The 24,783-nt window shown below is 38.5% G+C and overlaps 2 protein-coding genes across 2 annotated transcripts; one reads left to right on the top strand and one right to left on the bottom strand.

Annotated features, from left to right (window-relative positions):
- Window positions 1–5,658: 5,658 nt before the first annotated feature.
- On the top strand, window positions 5,659–11,792 carry ppp2cb (protein phosphatase 2, catalytic subunit, beta isozyme). Its single transcript, NM_001200402.1, is given in 7 exon segments — window positions 5,659–5,811; window positions 9,312–9,521; window positions 9,635–9,808; window positions 9,902–9,991; window positions 10,846–11,007; window positions 11,102–11,220; window positions 11,388–11,792. Coding segments are annotated over 7 exon segments (930 nt in total). The 5' UTR covers window positions 5,659–5,709; the 3' UTR covers window positions 11,461–11,792.
- Window positions 11,793–12,741: 949 nt separating this feature from the next.
- ubxn8 (UBX domain protein 8) lies at window positions 12,742–23,418 on the bottom strand. Its single transcript, XM_017488737.3, has 8 exons — window positions 23,244–23,418; window positions 22,858–22,986; window positions 19,669–19,745; window positions 18,038–18,163; window positions 17,779–17,907; window positions 17,601–17,642; window positions 15,786–15,860; window positions 12,742–14,439 (listed from the first exon to the last, which is right to left on the bottom strand). Exons 1-8 carry the CDS (start codon window positions 23,326–23,328, stop codon window positions 14,272–14,274), a joined length of 831 nt encoding a protein of 276 aa, XP_017344226.1. The 5' UTR covers window positions 23,329–23,418; the 3' UTR covers window positions 12,742–14,271.
- Between the last annotated feature and the right edge of the window lie 1,365 nt (window positions 23,419–24,783).

Raw genomic sequence — 24,783 nt, 5'->3', positions numbered from 1 at the left:
TGCTCCCCATAAATAGGGTGATGATGTGACATGGTACTCAAACTTCCTGAATACATACACTGAGTTACTATAAACTGGCAACTTAATAGTTATGTTTAAATGCAAATAATAGCCCTTCTTCCTTTAGACCGAACCAATATGTTTAAATGGTAACGAGTCCACTTATATTGCTATTTACATACAAAAGTCAAACTCTCTACGAAGCATCTATACATTTACCCATATACAAGTTTCCCTCTCTGAATCAAACAGTTTGTTATTTGCGTATTACACCTGCTACAATAATAATAATTAATTTCACAGATCCTTACATGACTAGAGTCATCTGGCTAAAAGTGGGGTCAGTGATTTTAATTCAGAAAATGTCTAATAAGATTTAGCAATGTTCTCCTCACTTGTAGAAACTTGTGAACCAGTCCTGTAGTTGCATGGCATGAGTAACCTTTGATCGTTTTAACATATGAAGGTGGGGAACCAGTTGATCCCTTTCAAGTATGTAGAGACCTGACCAATTACAGCCAGATGTGCTTGTTGAACATCCCATTATAGATTTAGTTCCCGCCTCGCTGGCCTCTCACCCAATGATGTGCTTCCTCCAAGACACATGAGGTCCTGGTGAACAGTGGGGTTGAGGTCAGGGCTCTTTGCTCTTAATTTCTTCCACATCAACCTTAGCACACCATATCTTTCAATTGCAGTGAAGGGGAATTCTTAATGCTACATCTTACAAAGACAATCTGGACAACTATGTTCTTCATACTTTATGGCAACAGTTTGGGGAAGGCCAAATGGTCAGGTGTCCACATACTTTTGGCCATATAGTGTATGATAAGTAGACCCCTTGCTTTGAAATGTATTTTCTACAATTTCAAAAGCACCTCTCTCCAAGAGGGCACAAAGGAACGTCCTGGGTCAGAACAGCAAACTTGATGGGGTCTGATTTCGACAAGGTATTGAGCCCCCCAAAAAAGATAAGGGGCAGACAGAAGAACTGAAGTTTGTAACTTCAGTTGCAACCTTGCAACACTGTCATCAGGATCCACTGGTCTAATGTAATCTCTGCCCAGTGAGCAATGGTTTTTGTCTATAAAGCTTCCTGCCAGCAGTCCCTATCCACTATGGGTAGGATTTGCAGGACCCTTTAATGGTGGGGAGATGCTGTATGAGGATGAATGGTGGCCTAAGAGTATGAGTGTTCTTTTGGGGCCTTGTGTGAGGCTGATAGAACTTATGCGTGTGGAGAAGCACAGAGTTGTGCTGTGGTGACTTGTGCTGCATGGCCAGTCCATTTGACTTGCTGGTGGCTAGTTTCTGAAACCTGTGCTCTCTTTCCTGTGTGCCAGCCCTGTTTTTTGAATCAGACTTAAAGCCTGGCACACAGGGCAGATTTTATAGGGTTGATTTACACATGCGCATCAATGAGAACTGTGCCAACCACACTTGGCACACCTGACACTTGGTGAATAAACTAGATTAGCAGAGAGTCACCCCATGTCCTGGCTTAGGGGTCCCACTTCTAGGAGTTCAGTTCAATTCAGTTTTATTTTTATAGCGCTTTTAACAATGGACTTTGTCACAAAGCAGCTTTACAGAAATATATAAATTCAGGATAGAATTTTTTTAATTTAAATGATATGACAAAGAAACCTTGTGAGGAACCAGTCTCAAAAGAGAACCCAACCTCATCTATGTGACACCAATTATTATAAATAATTCCCATCCATAACTGTGTCAAAAAGTACATGGTCAAAAAGGGCAATTGTGTAACTGGAAAATTTATTATAATTCAAAACTGTTTGTGGCAATTGCTGTCCTAAAGCAATCATAGCAATTGTAGTCCTAAGCCATCATAGGAAAACTGTTTGTATCAGTTGCAGCCCAAAGCCACGTTCATGGGTTCTAAGTGGTACCATCCACAGTAATATATACATTCCCCTCTGAAAGTATTGGTACAGCAAGGCCAATTCTATTACATTGTTACAATGAAGACATTTGGGTTTGAGATCAAATGATGAATATGAGGCGACAGATCAGAATTTCAGTTTTCAGTTCCTCATATTCACATATAGATGTGTTAAACAACATGGCACCTTTTATTTGAACCCACTCATTTTCAAGTGATCAAAAATATTAGAACATGTGACTGATAGGTGTTTCTTGCTGCCCATGTGTGCCCTGTTAAATCGATTGTTAAAAAAGGAACAGCTGTGAATGTCTACTCTTGGTTTGAGCCCTGTCATTTCACCTGTGCAGACTGCATTTGTTGTTAAAAAGGATAAACCAACATGAAGAACAGAGAGCTGTTTATGGGGAAAAAAAGCAAGCCTTTCTAAAGCTGAAAAAAGAAGGAAAATCTATCAGAGCCATGGGACAACCATTGAGCATAGCCATTGCAACAATTTGGAACATCCTGAAAGAAACCAATGGTGTACTAACAACCAGACAAGGAACAGGTCTACCTAGCAGCAGTTGATGACAAACATTGTGAGAACTGTGAAGAAAAACCCAAAAATAAAAGTTAGCGGCATCACCAACAACCTCCACAGGGCAGGGGTGAAGGTACCATAATCTACCATTCGAAGAAGACTTCCAGAGCAGACATTTAGAGGCCATACCACAAGATGCAAACCACTCATCACAAGTAAGAATCAGAAAGCCAGATTGAAATTCACAAACAAATATAGAGATGAGCCAAAAAAGATTAACCTCTACCAAAGTGATGGAAAAGACAAAGTATGGAGAAAGAAAGGATCTGGTCATGATCCAAAACCTAGAAGCTCATCAGTCAAGCATGGTTTAGGTAGTGTCATGGCTTGGGGTTACATGGCTACTTCTGGAGTGGGCTTACTAATCTTTATTGATGTAACTCATGATGATAGCAGCAGAATGAATTCAGAAACAATCGGTCTTCCACTTTACAGAGAAATGCATCCAATCTAACTGGGAGACACTTCATCATGCGGCAAGAAAATGAACTGCCAACACATCAAAGTACTTCATCAGGGGGAAAAAGTTTAAGGTTTTAGACTGGCCAAGTCAATCACCAGACCTTAACCTAGTTGAGTAGCATTTCACCTCCTGAAGAGGAGTTACAATGACGTTGTAATATCCAACCTAGAGGTAAAAAAAGCATGAACTATTTTTCTGCATTGTGTAGTGACATTATATTTCTTATCTTAGCATTATTTCTGGGATGAAAGAAGGCTATCATAGTAATATTATCTATGTGAGCTTCAAATGAAAGAATGGAGTAAATAATCACACCAAGGTCTTCACATGATGAAGCAGCAAAGCCATCCAGAGATACTAGGTAATCAGAAAAATTCTAGCTGTATGTGGTTCTTGTACAAGTACTTCTGTCTTTTCAAAATTAAGTAGAAAGAAGTTAACAAGCATCCAGTGTCTAACGTCCTTTACACATTCCTTTATGTGCTGCCTGGTACCTCCTGGTTCGAGCCTGAGCTCTGGTTTTCCCACCTCCCAAAAAACATGCATATAGGTGGACTGACTGGTAAATTGCCACTAGCTATGAATGAGAGTGTGAATGTGTGAGCATTATTTCCTCACGCACAGTGTTCCCAGGATGTCCTGACCAGCTGTCTCACTGTGTGGTATGGAAACTGCACATCCTCCAACTGCAAGACCCTACAGCGAATTATGAGGACAGCTGAAAAGATCATTGTAGTCTCTCTCTACCCACCATTGACACCTCATTCAACAACTGCTGCATCCGCAAAGCCACAAGTATTGCGGATGACCCCTCGCACCCTTTTCATGGACTATTCACCCTCCTGCCATCTGGCAGAAGGTACAGGAGCATCCATGCCATCACCAGCAGATTCCGCAACAGTTTCTTCCCCGGGGCAGTCAGATTACACAACACACTGCTGCCTACCAACACTCACCTGGGCTAGCCGAACACCTAACCCAGTAAGACTCATACCACTGCACATGCACTAACCCAGTAAGACTCCTACCACTGCACATGCACTAACCCAGTAAGACTCATGCCACTGCACATGCACTAACCCAGTAAGACTCATGCCACTGCACATGCACTAACCCAGTAAGACTCATGCCACTGCACATGCACTAACCCAGTAAGACTCATACCACTGCATTTTACATCGCTGCATCAGTTGCTTCATACTTTTTTTGCTGACAGTATTACTGCTATACTCGTGCTGCTACATTACACAATAGCTTACTAGGGTGGGTAAAAAATATCGATTCTCCGATTTTAATCGATCTTCAAGTGAACGAAACGATATCGATTCAGGAAATCCCCGAATCGATTCTCAATGTGCGTGCTTTACTTGAGAGGATGTGAATAATGTCTGTAGTTCGCCTCTCGTCCTGAAGATGTCGCCATCTTTCATGTTTTGAATTTTGAAAACGGGTTTTATTTCTTAAACGTTTCAAGTTGTTAATGAATTTCACTGTTGCACATTTAACAATGTTTTTATGGTTTTTTTTTTTTTTTTTTTTTTTTTACAGTAGTATGCAGTTTGTGCTTACCTTGTGTGCATTGTATGCACATATTTATGATTTCTTGCTACAATTTTGTTATTCAAAGTAAAAGTAAAAAGTAATTAAACATAAGCGGGTGGGCCCTATTAAAATAAATATGTATTTCAGTCATGTAGCTAAGTAGGAGGGTTTCAGTTACCAGCATATATATCAAAACATGGATTCCATGTCTGCAAAACTAACATTTTAAATGAAATATGGATAACTAATTGATATTGAATCTAATCGAAACCATATAAATAAGAATCAAATCGCCAAATTGGTCGCAATACCCATCCTTATAGCTTACAGTTTACAGTCCATGTTCTATGTATCTATTGTCCTGTGTATTTATTGTTTTGTCCTGTATATTTATTGATTTTTCCTGTATATTTATTGTTTTGACCTTTATGTAGTCTTGGTATTGTTCCTTGTTCCACTGTGATCCTGAAGAAACGTCATTTCGTTCCCATCTATACAAGCTAAATAGAGGAATGACAATAAAAACCTTACTTGACTTGATAAGCTCCAAATCTACTGGGATAGACAGAGCGGTTACTACGGATAAATGAATGAATACACTCTGCTTAACTTTATTACATTACCTGTTTGCCCACTTTGCTTCATCAACAGTCACTTTGCCTCCTTTGTTAAGCAATGGCGTTAGCATAAATAACAACACCTGCTCTGACAAACACCGGTCGGTCATCTTAGCCGCGAGAGGGCAGTAGAGCGTTTATTCAAGCGTTCCTCGAGCGCGACGCCCATCCTCCGCAGATGCCTTTGTGATGACGTCGATATGAGGCGGGCGCGGAGCGGCCATTACGCAGCGGCTTTCTCTCGGAAAGGTCGGCCGAATTAAAAGCGAATCCGCCGAAGATCATTAACGGCGATCTGCTGGTTTTGCCAAGCGGCTTTATTAGCAGATTGACACCAGAACGCGTGAAAACACTTAAACATTCGGAGTGGCCAGATTTGTAGCCGGAAACGCGTAGTTTCGGGTCGTTAAACTGGGGAAAACGGCCTGTGGTGTGCTAAGCTATCTTGCATTGCTAAGCGAAAATTTAGCTAGTCGAGCTAACTATCTAGACGCGAAAAGCGCCGCGGGTCTCGACGGGGTGTTAACTAACTAACTAACTAATTGAAACATCTAAAAAGGTAAATAAGGAAATCTGTGCCATCCTTCAAGACGTATTCAGAATGGACGATAAAACGTTTACAAAAGAATTAGACCAATGGGTAGAACAGCTCAACGAGTGCAAGCAGCTCACCGAGAACCAAGTGAGGACGCTGTGCGAAAAGGTAAGCTGGAGCTAGCCACTAGCCTGCTAACACTGCTAACCTAACTACGTATAAAGGATCGGTCATAAACGGTGTTCGGTCGAGGGTGACACATTACTAATGATGATGATGATGATGATGATGATGATTAAATAGCCACAACTGGTTCTTGGGTGATCATTATGACTAGCTAACACTGAGTATTACCTTGGATTCCTGTTTTTTTCTCCTTTTTATTTCAGCTAATTTGGCTACCAGTGCAGTTTCCTCGTTTGTTAGCCAGTTAGCTAACGTTACCGCTGCTCGAGATAGAACATGGCTGATTATTGAGCCACAGCCCCATCAACTGTCTCGGTTGTTTAGCTAGATTTCACTCAGCTGTACGATTTACTCTGGTTTGTGTGTTCTGTTTTTAACTCTAGATTCAGGTTATTAATTATGTTTCGTGATGGTACTTGTTAGATAAATATCAACTTGTCTGTCTAACGTTATCTAAAAGTGTATTTTCTAGTTATTTTAGCCGCTTCAAGTGACTGAATATTTTTTATTGTAGTATTGGTGTGTGTGTGTTGGTGCTTTTCTACACTGTTGTTTGGTGGTTCTTTTAGCTGCAGCGCTGTCGAGCTGTTTCACGCGCTAACCCTGACTAGCCACACAGAATGACGTCATCGCTGTTGCACGCGAACTTTTGAGATATTTAGGTTGTAAATAATTCCTAACGACACGAAGCCGTCGAGTTAAATACGGTGTGTTGTGGCTTTAAATGAAGTTTTATTCTCTTATTCCCAGTGTTTCACACTCTGTTGAAGTGTGTTTATATAAAAACGCTGAGGTTTCAGTGTCTACTTGGCCACATTTGACACTGATTTTTTTTTTTAATGCAGCCTTTGTTTTATCTTGGCCAGTTGTGTCTAACAATAACACGTCCTGCATTGTAACTGATATGCTGTGAAAAATCTTGACTTTTAAACAGTAAACTAATAAGTGACATTTGTCGCTCATGCTTTAACATATGCACTGGTGTTTATTTAGTCCTTTTTTCGGTCAACTAGATTTTACACCATACACAAACAGACTAGCTTGCCTTCCAGTCCCAGACCAGAGTGAGTGACACCCACTTCATGAGATGAAAATTGCAGGTGGAGAAGCTTTAGAGATGCTAATTGTGTTCCCAGCGGTCCAGTCACTCCTCAAATAAATAAAAATGTGAGGAAATGTACTGTTTGACTGAAAACACTGAACGGTATTGTTCTATCGGATGAAGAAACTTGAAACTGTACTTTGCACTAATCTTGTGCCAGTCCCTGTTCCTAGGAAATGCAGAGTACAGATTACTGCTGCTTCTTCATACAAGTGTGTTGAGAACACCGACGCCACACACTAACGAGACGGTGGACGGTTTATTTAACCTGCCAGTCCAGATCCTACTGTTCAAAATGTATTTTGTTTGTTGGCTTGATTTTTACAAAGCCCTAACAATCATTACAGTCTGTATGAGATGGGTATTTCCACTGAAAGACCGAACCATAGAAGTGCAGAATACTGTGTCTTTTTGTTATAGTAAACCTGTTATCGACGTCATCTTGGTATTCACTCTAATTGTCACTCATAACCCCTTCATTTTGGGTGTTTTGGTACTGCTGTGCCTGATTAACAGGCATAATGTGTTATGTTGCAAAGGAATGCACTGCTTATTTCATATGTTGTATCTTTTTTTTTTTTATATATATATAGATCTGACTGCTTTATTAGAAATGAAAACCTTTTTTAATTGTATTTTAGGAAGATTGTATTTTGTTTATGGTTGACTTGTATGCTAGTTGTGAAGTTAGAAGTCTGTATTACGATTGAAACCACAAACAGCATGTTTACTTGCAAGTCAGGATTATTATCATCACAAAGTTATGTATTTATTTTTTCAAATTGGTGTTGGGCCAATGGAATAATTGGAACGTTATGGTTTTGTAAAGAAAAAGGGGGAAACACCCCCCCCCCCCCCCCCCCCCCCCCCCCCCAGGTAGCTGATTACATTTAACAGCCCTACAAACATGCCCTGCCCCTTTAACCTAAATATGTAAGGCAGTTTACAAGCAGGTTGTCACAGTAACTTCTTTTTCATTATTCTCAGCGGTCGTCCCCCACGCGTTTCAAAAGGTGCGTCTGAATATACATCATTATTCATAAGCTCCTTTGATCTACGCCTGGCTTTAAAGTCCAGTCAGATCTCGTCATCCCTCTACCCACGTGAAAGCAGAGAAAAAAAATCTGACTAGGAAATACACGGGTAAAGTGTGTTCATTTTGTTGATCATTTAAATTAATCATTTAGGAAGCATCTTAGTGTGGCTTTATTTTCTCTAATGAAAGAAGTACTTTATAAACAAATGCTTATTTTTCTTTCTCGTTCAGAGTATGTTCTGGCTTCTTAGTTGTAGGATAAGTAAACGTAAGTAAAATGTAGGTATCTGGGTGACTGGGGTATTTTGCCCGCTGTTTAAAACGGAGCCTTTCTTGGCAATTCCCGACTGTCACGGATTCCGATTATATCGGACATCGCAGATATCAGGTTGCATCTTCCGATCACTCGGCTCCTTTCTAAAAAAAAAAAAAAAAAAAAAACTGCCATCGCGTTACACTTGTGTATACGGATGAATTAAAAGCGTAGGGCAGAAAACTCTAGCAAAATCGGACACAATGTCAACAATGAGCGCTCTGTCAATAATCCCTGCCTTCACATGAAATCCTGTTCCTTCCTCATACGTAGAGTTCTGAATTTAGGCTGGTTACCAAAATCTGACATGGCATTCGTTATTGATTTCTTCATTATTTACACAATCTCTGAATCGACCGTTTCATTTTTAAACGTGCCAAGAGCTCAGAATCGTTTTGCTCTCAAACTATTTTGGTCTTTTTGTCAGAAATGAGCGAGAGGCTAAACTCGGGTTACGGCTGTTCATGGCATCTGCTGTAATGTCCTATTTGCTGTGTTAAATGAGGGAGGGGTGGGAAAGAGGAACAGGACTGCAGAGGAGAGGTCTCCATGGTTACCCTTGTATTGTCTCCATGGTGACGCAGGGGGTTGTCTTTACAGCCAATATTGATTTGATTTCAGAGTTCTGCAAAGGTCATTTGGGCTCAATAACTCCGTCTTAAGACTTTGCAACACGTGTGTGTGAAATGGTTGTCATTCATGCATTAGGAAGAAATTAAGCCTCCTTTGGTCAACACTTTGCTCTCAAAATGAGGTTTGCAGAATGAGTGGTATTTTTTATGTTCTGCATGGCGAATTAAGCATGAATTCTAGTGGGTGAAACATTTGGTACAAAATGTATTACCTTGCGCTCAGTGTCTTGTCTCAGAAAAGTACATTGTGACTTATCATAATGTTGACGCCTAATACCGCCCACTACAGTGTGATGGCCTGTACGTGCTTTTGTGCTGCTGCAGATGTAACCGATATCTCCTTATCTGATTCTCTTTCACTACAGCATGACTGATCTTATTCGTTCCATATCCACACAGGCTAAAGAGATCCTGACTAAGGAGTCCAACGTGCAGGAAGTGCGCTGCCCTGTCACAGTTTGTGGCGATGTGCACGGCCAATTCCACGACCTCATGGAGCTGTTTAGAATCGGAGGGAAGTCTCCTGACACAAACTACCTGTTTATGGGTGACTATGTAGACAGAGGCTACTACTCAGTGGAAACAGTCACTCTGCTTGTTGCGCTAAAGGTATTTCAAATGTACACACAGTGGATTTGCAGGATGCAATAATGATTAGCGGTACTCATTTGGACATTCGATTTGGGATCCTGAGGAGTATTACTGTATTTCTTAATCGACAGGTCCGTTTCCCAGAGCGCATCACGATACTGCGTGGGAACCACGAGAGCAGACAGATTACACAGGTGTATGGCTTCTATGATGAGTGCCTGAGGAAATACGGCAACGCAAACGTTTGGAAATACTTCACAGACCTCTTTGATTATCTACCCCTAACAGCCCTGGTTGATGGACAGGTTAATATACCCGCTTTTTAACCCAAAAAAAAGTTATGCACCTTTCGTGATGGTGACAAAAGTTTACATTAACCATTTTTTTTTTCTCTGTAGATCTTCTGTCTGCATGGTGGTTTGTCTCCATCTATAGACACACTGGATCACATTCGAGCTCTAGATCGTCTTCAGGAGGTGCCACACGAGGTCAGTACACAAATACGACTGGATTTAAAGCTGCAATCGTTCCTCCTACTCCACAGACTGTATAGACATTTATCACTCCCTTTTAATATTTCTGATGATTTATCATCACAAATCACACACACAAGCATGAAACGTTTTAAAATCATTTCATTCCTGTGTTCAAGGATTTCGCACACCTGGAGTTTAAACACTAGAAATTCCCCCCTTCCCTTCTAATTTGGTCTCACCAGTTTTCAACCACCAGATGGCTTTGGCATCATCTGGATTCAGTCTCCCATAAGATGGAGAATGTGTTTGTGTTGCGCCACTCAGGAGTCTCTATAACAACTGTATAACAATTTTTTTCTGCCAAGCTGTCCTAATATTTGACTTGTAAATGTGCACGTTGACACTTCCTCAATAGGTGTCAGTTAAACTGTACTCACACCTTCAGTGTGTACAAAAATGAATACCATGGAAAATGGAGAAACGCATAAATCAGTGACATACATGCTGAAATAACGATCAGCATCTGGGAGTGCAATTCATCAAATATTACACGTTTACAGTTGGGGGGAAAAAAGTAAAGATTTTGACCATTTTTTAGCATGAAAAATTGTTTACATGTTTGCTTATGTAATCAGACTGACTTAAAAAAAATAAAAATTCTCCAATGTCCAATCCAGCTGTTTGAATTTGATTGCTCCTATATATCTAGCTTTCACTGTCTGCTTTTTTTTGACAGCTGTTAAGACCACTATATAAATACTCACCTGAAATAAGAATTGTGGTTTGTTTCTTTTTTTTTTCTTTTTTTTTAAAATCTACCGCTTTGGTCATTTCAACCAGTCTTACTGCTTGCTGGTGCATTTCAGGGGCCGATGTGTGACTTGCTCTGGTCAGATCCTGATGACCGTGGTGGCTGGGGAATCTCTCCCAGAGGTGCTGGATACACTTTTGGACAGGACATCTCCGAAACTTTCAACCATGCCAACGGTCTTACCCTGGTCTCCCGAGCCCATCAGCTTGTTATGGAGGTGATGACCATTTTTCCATGTTGTGGTAATGTCAACTTTGGTAGAAGAGAAGAAATTCACCATGTGTAAGGAACTGCTCCTTTTTGTCTTTCAGGGATACAACTGGTGTCATGATAGGAATGTTGTCACCATCTTTAGTGCACCAAACTACTGCTATCGCTGTGGCAACCAGGCTGCCATCATGGAACTGGATGATACTCTTAAATATTCCTTGTAAGTATTAGCAATTGATGATATCTCGTATGTAAATCTTTACAAATGAACACAGGGCTTCAAATACAATATTTAATGACACTCCAAGAGTGTCTGGCCTTTTTAAACCTGTTAAATTCAAATGTTTGCATTGGTTATTTTCTAATTGCTTGAATCCTCTCTTTCAGCCTTCAGTTTGATCCTGCACCTCGGCGTGGAGAACCTCATGTTACCCGCCGCACCCCTGATTATTTCTTATAAACACACGCGCGTGTGTGCGCTGGCCTGACGTAGGAAAAACAACCTCTAAAGCAAACGACAAATACGGCAGATCCCTACATATATACATGTATTCATCCCACCGCGTGTGTGTATATATTTGGGGATGTTACGACATGACATGAAAGCACTAACATGGACCAAAATGTGCCATACAAGCATTTTATGCAGAAATACAAAATTGCCCTGTGTCTCATTACTGCTACACAGTGTCCCGTTTTAGCCGTTAGTGCAATTGCCTGCTGTATACTATGAATAGTAATGTTCTCTTTGTTCTTGAAATGTACCTGACTCTGAGCAAAAAAAAAAAAAAAATCTGATATCTAGCTTTCCCCCCCTTCAGTCTCACTGGACAAATGTTCTTTAAGTTGGCGATGCCAGGCATGTGAAATAAGATAACATTTTATACAAGTGCACAAGCTTACATCCTTTCCTGTCTTCACCAAACACTATACTATAGGGAAGGAATGCTTCATCTGAGGGAGGAGCCTTTTTCCTTTTTGGGAGTGTATGCTTTCATGTATATGGACCCCTATCTTAACTCAACTGTCTATCCCTTTGTCTACCATCTTTTGTGTTCACTGTCTTTTCTGTGTATTTGTCATAAAGTGATTGCCTCTTCTTTGGTGTATTTGAACTAATAAAGTCCTTTTATCGCAAGCTACTCCAAATAAATGTTTGTGATGGGTTTTTTGTCCTTTTGTGGAATGATGTGCGTCATATTTGGAAAAGCACAAGAGGTGTAACTTGAGGTGAATACTGGTATTTGAAGCACAAACCAATTTCTTTCATGTATCTTGTTCAAATATAGCCCTCCAATGGTGTTGCTCTACTAGAAAATAATAAAAAAAAAATCTTTGGTTCTAATGTTAATTATGCTATTTTCCTTCACTGTAATCCATAATGGATTACAGTTTCATAACTTTGCTTTTGAGGTAACTAAGAGCAAGCTCCAATCCACTGTTGGGTTTTTGTTTTTTTCAAACCTTCTTTCTGGATCCTTAGTGTCGTGTAAACATCCTCATTTTCATTGCATGCAACAGGAACATCCACCTTTGACCTTTGTGAAACTGTTCCACTGTAAATATGGGATTAATTGAGTAGAATTTAAATTCCTGTAAAGAGAGGTTACACAAAATCACCTACCTGACCCAATTCAGTCACTCTAATGTCTAAATTCTTGTTTTTGTAACACTTCCTATAGCAACATCTTATAAAACATTAACATTTCACCCACCCTTAATCATTCACTGTTCTTGAAGACATGATGCACAATATTTATTACGTTATTTACAGTCCTCTCTGAAAGTATTAATACAGCAAGGACAATTTTCATTTTTGGTCTACATATACATTTGGATATGAGATCAAAGGCTGAATAAGACACTAGATCAGAATCTCATTTTCTTTTCCTGATCTTTACATCTAGCTGTGTTAAACAACTTGTAATATGGCACCTTTTGTTGTAACCCACTCGTTTTTCAAATCATCAAAAAATATTGTAATGTATGGACAGGTGTTTCGTAGGGCCCAGATAGCCGTGTCAGATTGACTGTTTAAACAATTAACAGATTTGATTATCTACTCCTGCTTTGAGCCCTGGGTTTTGCCTGTGAAGGCTGCATTTGTTACAAAGGATAAGCCAACATGAAGACCAGAGAGCTGTATATGGGACAGAAGCAAGCCATTTTGACACTGAGAAAAGAGGGGAAATCAGAGTCAGTACATAAGCATTGGATATACCCAATACAACATTTTGGAATGTCCTGAAAATAAAATAAACCACTGGTGTATTAACAACCAGACATGGAAACAAGACCTCCAAAACACATAAGCTCTTTGGTCAAGCATGGTGGAGGTGGTGTCATGGCTTGGGCTTGCATGGCTGCTTCTGGAACAGGCTCACTAATCTTCATTGATGATGTAACTCATGATGGGAGCAGCAGAAGGAATTCAGAAGTCCACAGAAACATCCTGTCTGCCAATTCACAGAAAAATGCATCCAATCTAAGTGGGAGGAACTTCATCCTGCAGCAAAACAACGATCCAGAACACACTGCCAGCTCAACAAAGGACTTTATCAGGTTGAAAAGTGGAACTGTTTTAGACTGGCCAAGTCAATAACGAGATCTTAACCCAATGGCACATGCATTTCACCCCCTGAAGAGGACACTGATGGGAGAACCCCACCCCACAAAACAAACAAAAACTTAAAAAAGCTGTGCTACAAGCCTGGAAAACCAACACAAAAGAAGAATGCAACAGTTTGGTGATGTCACTTGGTCGCCAACTTAATGCAGTTATTGCAAGCATGCAATATGCACCAAATATTAAGTGTTGTTTACTTAAAGACTACCTGTTCCAATACTATTGCTCACCTACAAACTGGGTGGTCTGCCACCAGAGTTCTAATTTGTTTAACACATCTAGATGTAAATATCAGGAAATGAAAACTGAAATACTTTCAGAAGGGATATAAGGTTTGCTAACAAATTTTCAGCAAGTGCTATAAAAGTACTGAAAAGTATATTACAGTGTACTGTATCAATATTGTCACATTGCCCATCTTTAAGCATCCTTAAGATATAGATGAATCATCCTTATAGATTTTTTGCTACAATAAAGAATACAGAAGGTATTAAAATGATACAGAACCAGATGTGACTGACATCTATGGAACTTTCTTTTTAACTGTGTCTAATAGATCTAATATTTCATCATAAATAAAAGGTCCAGGTGCCTCGATTCAACTACTGAATTGCTGAAAACCTTCACAAAGACCTGAGGATGGTATTAACGTGTGGGAGGGTCTTTTTCCTCCACGTTAAGAGTGGTGTGCGCGCTGATCCCGACATCTTCCATACTGAGGTCTGATCGTGTGAGCAGTGGCCTCCTGGGGTACATGTACAAGGCATAACGCGTGGGAGAGTATCCAGACTTGTGCAACCAGTCTAAAAGGACCTAAGGATGATAAGTAAATATTGTATTACAGCTTTAAAGGAAGTTTTCAATAAAAAAAGTTGTACCATTTCCCATTTAAGCTAAATGTAATCAGCCAAAACATGTTTCCACCAAGATGTGTTAATGTTAAACATTTGCTTCTTACTTGGTTTTGCATTAGAATTTCAATTCTAGCTAAGAAGCTTTGCAAGTCAATCTCAGCCAAACTTTTTTCTGTAAAGACACTGTATGGACTAAATATCTGCTTCTAAGTGCAATCAGGTATTTTAGCATCATCACACAGACTTGGTGTGCTTCTTTAGGGCACAGTACGACTTAATCTGATCTATAAAAACAAACAAAACTCCATCTGAACACAAATGCGTAGATGACAGCTCGACTGTCATTGATTATCAGAGTTACACACATGATGTCATAATTATGTTTGCACAGGACACAGTATGGTACCACCTCCATAATGCACAAAGTTGAGTCCAAAATATGGAACAGTAATGGCCATAAAATCCAATCTTAATCTCTCTGACTTAAGGACCTTTCGCACCGAGCGTGATTAAGCGGTGTGAATGTACGACATGATGACGCTCTTGAATCAGACCAATAGATCCCTATGGATCTATTCACACCGGGCATGACTTTCAACCAGTGTGCCGATTTTTCCCCCGTGGCCCTGCGATGAAACGGGCCGTCCAATTAGATTTGAGCTTTAGATCACGTTCCCGGAGCCCCTGCTGTTTTAAGGGTCATCTGCAGTGTCATTTCTTCTCCAAACTTGGTGTATTATGAATCCAAAAAGTTCAATTTTGCTCTCATCTGACCAGACTACACTCTCCCGGTATTTCATACGGCTTGTCCAAATGAGTTGTAGCAAACTTTAAACGAACTTTGACATGCCTTTTCTTTAGTAATGGAGTCTTGCGGGGTGAGCGTGAGCAGTGTAGTGCATTGCCTATTGTTTTCTCTGTGACGATGGCACTTGCTGCCTCCAGATGTTTGTATGAGGTTTTATTTTTTGCAAATCTTGCAAAATCTGTCAGAATATCTGAGGTGTTTTACATTTTCAACATTGTTTTAGTATTGTAGAAATCCTAGAATGTGAACAAGGCATACATCTGGTATTTATTTATTTTATTAATGCAGCAGATTTTAGTTGAACTATTAGTTGGACAGACTCGGACTATTTATTATAGCTTCATAATTCCAGTGCAAGTCTAAAGTGGCAAATCTCAGAGACCAAACATGTCTTGGCTGATCGACTACATCGGAGATATGTAGAAAAAAATTTGGCAAAGCATTTTTAAAAAACTGTTTATCTTTAACATGCAATGAATGAACCAGGATATACTCACTGTAGATCTGCAAGTTTTAAAAAACCTTCTTCGGACTGTTCGTCCACTGGGACATCTCAGAGCGATTTTTACAACCTAAAGAGGAGTTAATCAACATTAATCAGCGAAAATATACATTCCACCATTCCACTTACAGCATTGCTGACATCATGGGGAAGATTTTGTGCCAGACGGAAAAAGAGCACTGGGCAAAAACATTAAATGCAAAGCTGTCTGTGTATTGCATTTCATTTGTGACATGAGGACAACGTGCCGCAATGAAAAGCAAAACCTCTACTGCATTGCTCTTACATTGCTTTCTCTCTTCAGTGAAACTGGGTGGTGGTGTTTTAAAAAAAAAAAAAATAAAAATAATTAATGCTGACTTTGTGCCAGACGTGAATGTAAAGTCGTGTGAAAAAAATAAGTACACCCCATGGAAATTGTTGCCTTCTTTGACATATTTGGACAAGCAAACATTTGATCCTCTTTGACTTGTGCCTATTAATGAAGTTGATATACTTGAACAAAACAACTATGAAAGTTAGCTTTTTCAAACATTTATTCAACAGAAAAATCAATAGAAAGTAAGCACACCCTTGGCCTCAGAAGCTAGTATTGTGCCCTTTAGCAGAATAACCTCTTGTAGGCGTTTTGCACAACTGCCCACCAGGCTTACTAGAATTTTTGGCCACTCTTCCATGCAACATTCAGTTACATGATGTTTGAGGGTTTTCTTGCATGTACTGCCCGTTTCAAATCCTCCCACAACATTTCAATGGGATTCAAATCCATCTTTGACTAAGCCATTCCATAACCCTCCATTTTTTTGATTACTCTGTCCAGAGCACATTATTCCAAAAGGCCTGGTCTTTGCCTATATGCTCGTTGATAAACTGTGGTCTTGCAAAGGCTCTTTCCTGGCACGTCTCCCAGGCAGGTCAAATTTGTATAATCTCTTTATGATTGTAGAAGCATGCACTTTGACACCAACAGTTGCAAGACTGACTAGCAGATCCGGTGATGAAATTTTGGGGTTCTTGGAGACTTCTTTTTTTGCATCAAATGGTCTGCTCTTGGAGTGAATTTGCTGGGCTTGCCAGTCCTGGACAAACTGGAAGTCTTTTGAAATCTGCGGCATTTGTAGATGATTTTCCTTACAGTGGAATGATGTATTTCAGATAATTTGGAGATCTTTTTAAATCCCTTGCCAGACTCATAGGCATCCACAACCATTTTTCTGAAGGCCTTATAGATCTCTTTAGATCTTGGCATGATGACACCACACACCTCAATAGTAAAGGGAACACCAGACACTAGATATGAGAGGGGTATAAATAAGACTCCCTAAGCAGGTTCAAATCACTGGACACCTGAATCTAATTTTATGGATTTCAAGGTGTAATAAATGTATGGGTGTAGTTACTTTTTCCATGTGACTGATCCGTTTTTTGTTCATTAATACGAAAATGTCAATTTTATGTGTCATTTGCTAGAGTGCGTCACCTTTTATTAATAGGCAATGTTCCAAAGAGGATCAAATGTTTGCTTGTCCAAATATGTCAAAAAAGCCAACAGGATGTAGTTATTTTTTCACATGACAGTATTTCCCTGTGTATTTCACTTTCATCAATGCATTGCAGTTCCACACTGAAATGCACTCACTGTCCAATCACAGCCCTGAGCCATAGTCAGAGGTGTGGTTGTAATCGGAGGAAGAGTTGCTGTCCATAGAAAGGAACAGCCTTTACAGTTTTTCAGAATTATTACTAAAATGTGTGTTTTGTTAAAGTGTTAATATGACTAAGCAATCTTTTAGAGAATGAACACACTCACCCCATTAGTGTCTTCTGAAGGTTCATTGGGTAAGGTTATGATCTTAGATAGAAAGATTTAAAAAAAACACAAAAAGCACATGGTGAAATGATAAATACAACCTCATACCATACTCCATTAACTTCACTAACCAATGCAGAAATAACAGTGACTCAGTGTAATCAGAAACATTTCTTACCTTTTTTTCTTTCGGCAGTTGTGTTAGGACAGGAGCCTGATCCGGTGCCTCTAGCTCCTTCCGCTTCCTTGCGGCCCTCTGGTTAGGAGTCTCATCGTCGCCATCTGTGTTTGCCATCGTCTGTTCCTCCTGCATCATTAGCTACAGTTAGTGCAGTGGGAGGCATTACAGCAACTAAAACCGTCATAATAACACAATTTATTAGTGATCTGGAAAAGACTAGTCTTGGTTTAAATAGGTGTATGGTCAGGTGTCTCACCCCTCCTAGTGTGAAACCCTCGCTAAGTTTCCAGCTTTGTCCCGTCACACGATAGAAGTCTTCCTCTTTCTTCCTGAGCACTGCTTCCTGTCGGGGCTTCACGACTGCCTCGACGTATTCGTCCGACTATTTCAAAAATACATACAAAATGTATTTATTTATTTTTACAGGGACAAGTCACACTATATATTACAACACTCTAAGCATAAAGCTAAATTCCAACCGTAATGCCTGGGTGGCAGTTAAAACAGTACCCTATAGAGCCGTGTCCATTCGGTATTACACAATCATATTACATACACGCAATATTCTACATAAAGTAAAAACAACTGAATGGTCATGAAGAACATAATATATACATGTACATGCAATTTTATATTTAAATCAACATATCCGACAACTTCCCTATCCTTATCCCTTTAACAACCACAAATTACAATAACTGTCAAATGTTCACAGGACTGTTTTTCCTTCAGCCATTTTGTTTTGTTTTGTTTTTACACCTGATTTGAATGTTTTTAAGGTGCCACATTCTCTAATGGCTGTCGGCGGAGAGTTCCAGTATTCAACTGGTTTAACTTTAAAGGCTGACCTGGCAAATGCTGTTGATCTGTATTTAATATAACACTCACCTCTAGTTGCTGACCTAGTCATCACTGTAGCATAAGTATTATGTACTATCAATTGTTTGAGGGGCGGTGGGGCAAGACTATGTAAAATTTTATATACTAGTGTTACATTTGCCAATATAAAAAAAAAAAAATCATCAAATGTTAAAAGATTGTATTTATAAATAATTTTACAGGAGTGATACAAATTCTTTTTTTTTTAAATCCAGTCAGTACCTTAAGCTTATAAAGTGCATAATCAGTAAAATCAGTTTCTGTTACTAATTAAGCAACAAATGTTAAAAGTTGCAGAATGTAATGTTAAATTTACAAGTAGGAACATTGCCATGCTATGCATCTGTCATATTTTTTTGGGGTGTCTACATGCAACCAGGTGAGAAATACCGGTCTCGTAGCACAATGTCAGCGCTCCAGATGTAGATATTTGATATTATGAGACTTTGCAATTATAAACTATAATCTGGCTTGAGTGGTAGATATGCTATAATGATAAATATGTTATTTACATGCCAGTGAATATACATGTTAGAAGTTCTTCAAATATTGCTTAACTCCATCAAAAATACACAACTGAAAAGTACTGCTCTGAATATTAAATATTTATGGCACAATACATTAAGATCATGGAATTTTCAGTTCGCTTATATTAGGCTAGTATATTGTGTAATTTAAAACCAGTAGCCACATTGGGTAGCAAGTCAGCTAAACTTAGGTAACTTACAGTATATTATTGGCAAATATTAAACTGTGTGTAAGCAGTATACATTTCTATTTTCATCAGTGCACATATAGGTTCTGCTTCATTCATTTCAGGATTTTGTTTAGATTTTGCCAGCCCTGAAATTACAAGGGACACTTGCAACTCACCTTGCAAGCAACAGAGGGCCATAAACATTACAAACTGCTTCTTTTATAAAAAACAAAAACAAAAAAAAGAGGCTGAGCTTGAATTGATAAATCAATTACCACACGTGTGTAGCTTATTTGTGTGACTGTCCAAACCTTAACACTGTGTTGATGCTGTTGTTCCCTTCTTGCCTTCTTCTGTTTAAGTATACTGTGTGCATCTTCAGCAGGACCTAGAATGACAGTACAGCGCTCAGGGCCATTTTACTTGTGAAAATAATCTACATAAGTCCAAAAAAACACAACAACATTCATCTGACACAAAAGCTGGGAGCAAAATGCGTTATAAAATTTCTCTAGTAGAAGTAGGAGTTAATCCTAGGAATAAATTGTAATCATGAACTATGGAGAAGATTTTTTGCCAGACAGAAAAGCAATCCCACTCAGGGGAAAAACCTGAAATGCAATACACAGATGCTTTTCACTTGTGATATGGAGAGCAAACTGCAAAACCTAAATTGTATTCCTTCTTATACCTTATACCTCTTCTTCATTTGGCTATATCTACAAGTAACAAAAGCACATAATTCAATTCATAACTGTTTCCCTTCTAGTCTGTTTTCCAGCTACTTACCATAAATGCTTATTTTTGTCTACATTCCTGATAGCAATAATAGTATTTTTAAACACTTAAATAGTTTATGGTGCCATGACCAAAGGCTTCATCTTTCTATAAGTAATAAGTTATAATCTATTATACCACAGTGCAGCTGAATGCTCGAATATGATTGGTCAGAAGGAGTGTATTATTTTCGTTTAACAGCACGGCTCAGACAGTAGTTCCAGCTGTTTCATTAACAACAGCTTTGTATGTGCTCGTTCTAATACGTTATTTTATTGCAAAATCTAGACATAATCTAAGACTAATAATAATAAAAAAATAGTAATAATAATTTTAAAAAAAATAGTTGTGGCTTAGTGGTTGGCATGTTTGCCTCACACCTCCAGGGTCAGGGGTTCGATTCCCACCGTGGCCCTGTGTGTGCGGAGTTTGCATGTTCTCCCCGTGTTGCGGGGGTTTCCTCCGGGTACTCCGGTTTCCTCCCCCAGTCCAAAGACATGCATGGTAGGCTGATTGGAATGTCCAAAGTGTCCGTAGTGTATGAATGGGTGTGTGAATGTGTATGTGATTGTGCCCTGCGATGGATTGGCACCCTGTCCAGGGTGTACCCCGCCTTGTGCATCATGCTCCCTAAGCTCCAGGGACCCCGAAGGAAGGATAAGCGGTATAGAAGATGGATGGAACCTATAGTCATTGATGCAGTGACTTTTTTTGTTAGTAGACATTTTATTAGAGCTGCAACAACTAATCGATAAAATCGATAATAATCGATTATGAAAATCGTGGTCAACGAATCTCATTATCGATTAGTTGGTCTGCGTGCAGTACAGGGGAGATTTACTCATTAGGTTACTTCTGTTCCGAAAACAACCACTGCAGAGTAAATACTAAAGTTGTGACCCAAATGAAGTACTATACAACTACACTATGCACTGTGTATTCTACCATGTAGTGTATGGATTTTAGAAAGGTAATATCATCTAAATTGGAACACTAGTGTTTTTTTTACTAACCGGAAGTATAAGCCACTTCCTACATGACGTCACACGCACGTAATGCGACGGCGCTAGCTTTAGCCTAGTACCCAGAATCACCGTACATGACTTTCTTTTCTCTCAATGACCATCAGACGGAGGCGAAATTGTCAAGTGACTGACGAAGAAAATGTGCAACCTCCAAGTCCTCTAAGGCAGTGGGGCATTTTATATTAAAACACCGCGGAGAAGATTTATAAACTTTATAAAGCAGAGTTTGTGTAGCACGAGCATGACAGTGATGCTGCCACAAGTTGCTTAAAAGGTTTAGTTTAATTTAAGTTTATTGTCATTATATGCTGTATCAGTGTAACTCCTGTTGTTTATTATAACGGAAGTGATCTATTAGTAACGAGGCCGTGTTGCTCCTCACGAGCAGTGTAGACACGGTGATACAGAGTGTAGCGCGAGTAAGATCTGTAATATCTAAAACATTATGATCAAAAGTAAACAGAAGTAAAATAACATGTCTAAAGGCAGCGAGTAACAGAAACCACAAGGTGCAGTGAATGAGATTTTATGATTAATTTAGGACTGTAGTTTAATTCAGTGCTTTTTGTGCATCCATAAAAAGTAATGAATATATACTATTATAGTATATTATATATTTTGTGTGTGTGTCATATAATATATATATATATATATATATATATATATATATATATATATATATATATATATATATATATATATATATGTATGTATGTATGTATGTAGTGTGTAAAGTATATATGAATTTTTTTTATAGCACTTAATTAAACTACAGTCCTAAATTAATAATATATATTCTGGTGTGTGTGTGTGTATTGGGTTCTTTTCAGTCTTATATAATTAGACAAACAGTTGTGTAAAGTTTTAGTCTGAAGTTTATATTTGTAACACTGTTTGTGGATTTAATTTTAAATAAACGAAAAAAATGGTACTGAAAGTTTTCCCCGCCCCCATCCGATTAATCAAAAAAAAAATAATAATAATAATCGGCCAACTAATCGATTATGAAAATAATAGTTAGTTGCAGCCCTACATTTTATTTAACATTTATAGAAGGAGTCTCTAGTGTCAGCACTTTGCAACTGTCACAGCGCTTTGCAAAGTTTCCCAGAAAGTCAGGACAGAGAAGTTTACACTTTCTTGGTAAAATAACAAGCTGTTTTTGAGCAAGTGAGTGAGAGAGAGAGAGAGAGAGAGAGAGAGAGACAGTGAACCTGCATGGTGTATGGTGTAAATAATTACATGTAAAAGCTAAAAAAATAAACTGACTCGCTCTGGATTTCTATTTGATACGAAATTCTGATGATTCTATAAATATGAAAATCAATGCATGATATAATCTGGCGACATTTTGAGCATGTTTTATCTGCGTTCCCCCGAAAAGACACGGAAATGCTGCTGAACTCTACTCGTAACAGTACGAGACTCCTCTGAAACTCTCCTAAATACCGGACGAGTGCTTTAAGACTACTCTTAAGGCGAAGACTCAAAGTTTGTACATTGCTCTCATTCTTAAGTCTAAGTACCTACACAGAGTTCCTGATTTATAATATTGTTTTTGTTTTTTGTTTTGTTTTTTTAATTAGCACTTATGACCAAAAACTTACTCTGAGCAACTTTATATAACATCCCAAGCCTTAGATTAGGTCTCAAATCTTTATCAGCAGTCATGAGTTGAAGAAGAAAACCTTGTAGTACCTTCCACTGACGGTGGGGTCGCTGGAAACAGGTAAGACTTCAGCTTGGGGTACAAGCAAGAGCTCATCCAAGTCAACACACCGAGTATCAACAGCCCACGACCTACTAACTTCACTGCATCCGTCACACCTGTACAACACACAGGAATGGAGCATTTACTGTAGTACAATTACACATTTACACACGTTATTAATAAACTATAGACACGGTTCATTTTGGGGAAACAACAACAACAATAGCGTGATTAGACTCCTTAACCCAGATCCAGAAAGTACCTAGGAAGAGCTACATAGTATTCAAACTTTTTTTAAATTAAGTATGCGAACAACTTTATTTTATTTTAATGAACTGTGTTAAATTCAGTTTTCGAAGACAAAACATATCACCTATTATTGAAAACTTCCACGATACAATACAAAATAACGAGAAAAAGAAAACGCCAACATATAAAAACTCTCTCGATGCAGCCATTTCCAGATTTGTGGCTCGATCCTAAATTGGATATGTAGTGCACTATATGGAGTCTAAAAACATTCCGTTCACAAGCCGTATAGTGCCCGATGGAATAATGCTGGATTTGGGATTCAACCCCTTCGTTGCCAGCTTTTATGCGGAAGTGCTGTTTTCAAAATAAAGACCTCAAGTTGTTAGGCGTCATTACAAAATAAAAGGTACACCTATTCTAAAGAAATGCATCAAGCAAGGAATCAGTTAGGGCTGCACGATTATGGCCAAAATGATAATCCCGATTATTTTGATCAATATTGAGATCTCGATTATTTATCACGATTGTTAATTGATTTTAGTGACAACACATTTTTATTGCACTTTCACATTTATTAAGTTTTCTCATGCCACAGTATAACACACAAGTAGGCATTAGAAAACTTGAGCTGGTCAATTATAACAGAATTTAGGAACATAGTGTGAGCCATGACACATTAATTTACCTTCTGATAAACTAAATGTAATATTTTCAGTTCATTTTACAGACTGTATGCAAAAAACAAACATTAACCTGTTTCACCTTGTAAACAAATACAATAAACATCAATGTTCAGTGTTTGAAGTCTGCTCCTCTTAAATATATTTAAAGCTACACTATTAGACATTTTCCACTGTCATGGTTCTGGGCTGGAGTCAGTTCTCGAAACGCTCTGTGTATATTGTGTATGTGTCTGAATAATCTCATATAGGATGTGATTGGGTGAGTTCATTTACCCGTCAGATGCAAAGCGCTTTAGTTTAATGGTGTTCATTACTGACTCTCCGATCAGGATTTTTACAGACGATACAATCCAGATACCAATCTTTTTTTGTTTAAACTTTAATCAGGAGGTCATAAACAGTTAAATGTAAACTCTCTGCTCGTGGTCACTGTTAATTGAGTTAAAATAATAGCAATGAGATACTGTTGGTTAATTGATAAATAAAAAAGCATAAAATATTTATTTTTTAAATATCTTAAAAACAATAATGAATACTAATTAAGAGTAGACTAACACAAAAATGATCCATATTAGGAAAAAGGCTAATAGATTTCTAAGGAAATAGCGAACTAAGCTTAATGTCAAATTGATATTAAATGCAACCCATAGTAATTAAACATTATTTCATTTCTCATTTTATTTATATTTTATGAAATTATATATATATATATATATATTTATATTAAGTGATTAAGTAACATTAAGTTAAGTAACATTTTATGTCTTTACATTTTAGCAGTTTTATTTTTGCTTGTTTATCAGTTTTAGATGGGTTTCCCCAGTACAGTGTTCCATGTCTGCTGATAATAGTGTGTTTTGGGGGGATTAATCAAAATATGGAAACTGATGATGCCTTTTCTAGTGATATCTGGCAACCGTGAGTTTAAATGAAGTGAATTAGAGTTAGTGAAGGAGAGCGGCAGTGTACTGTATGTTT

This window comes from Ictalurus punctatus, chromosome 16 (assembly GCF_001660625.3).
Source record: "Ictalurus punctatus breed USDA103 chromosome 16, Coco_2.0, whole genome shotgun sequence".
In the NCBI taxonomy this organism is placed as follows: Eukaryota; Metazoa; Chordata; class Actinopteri; order Siluriformes; family Ictaluridae; genus Ictalurus; species Ictalurus punctatus.
This window is presented reverse-complemented; position numbering and strand designations above follow the sequence as displayed.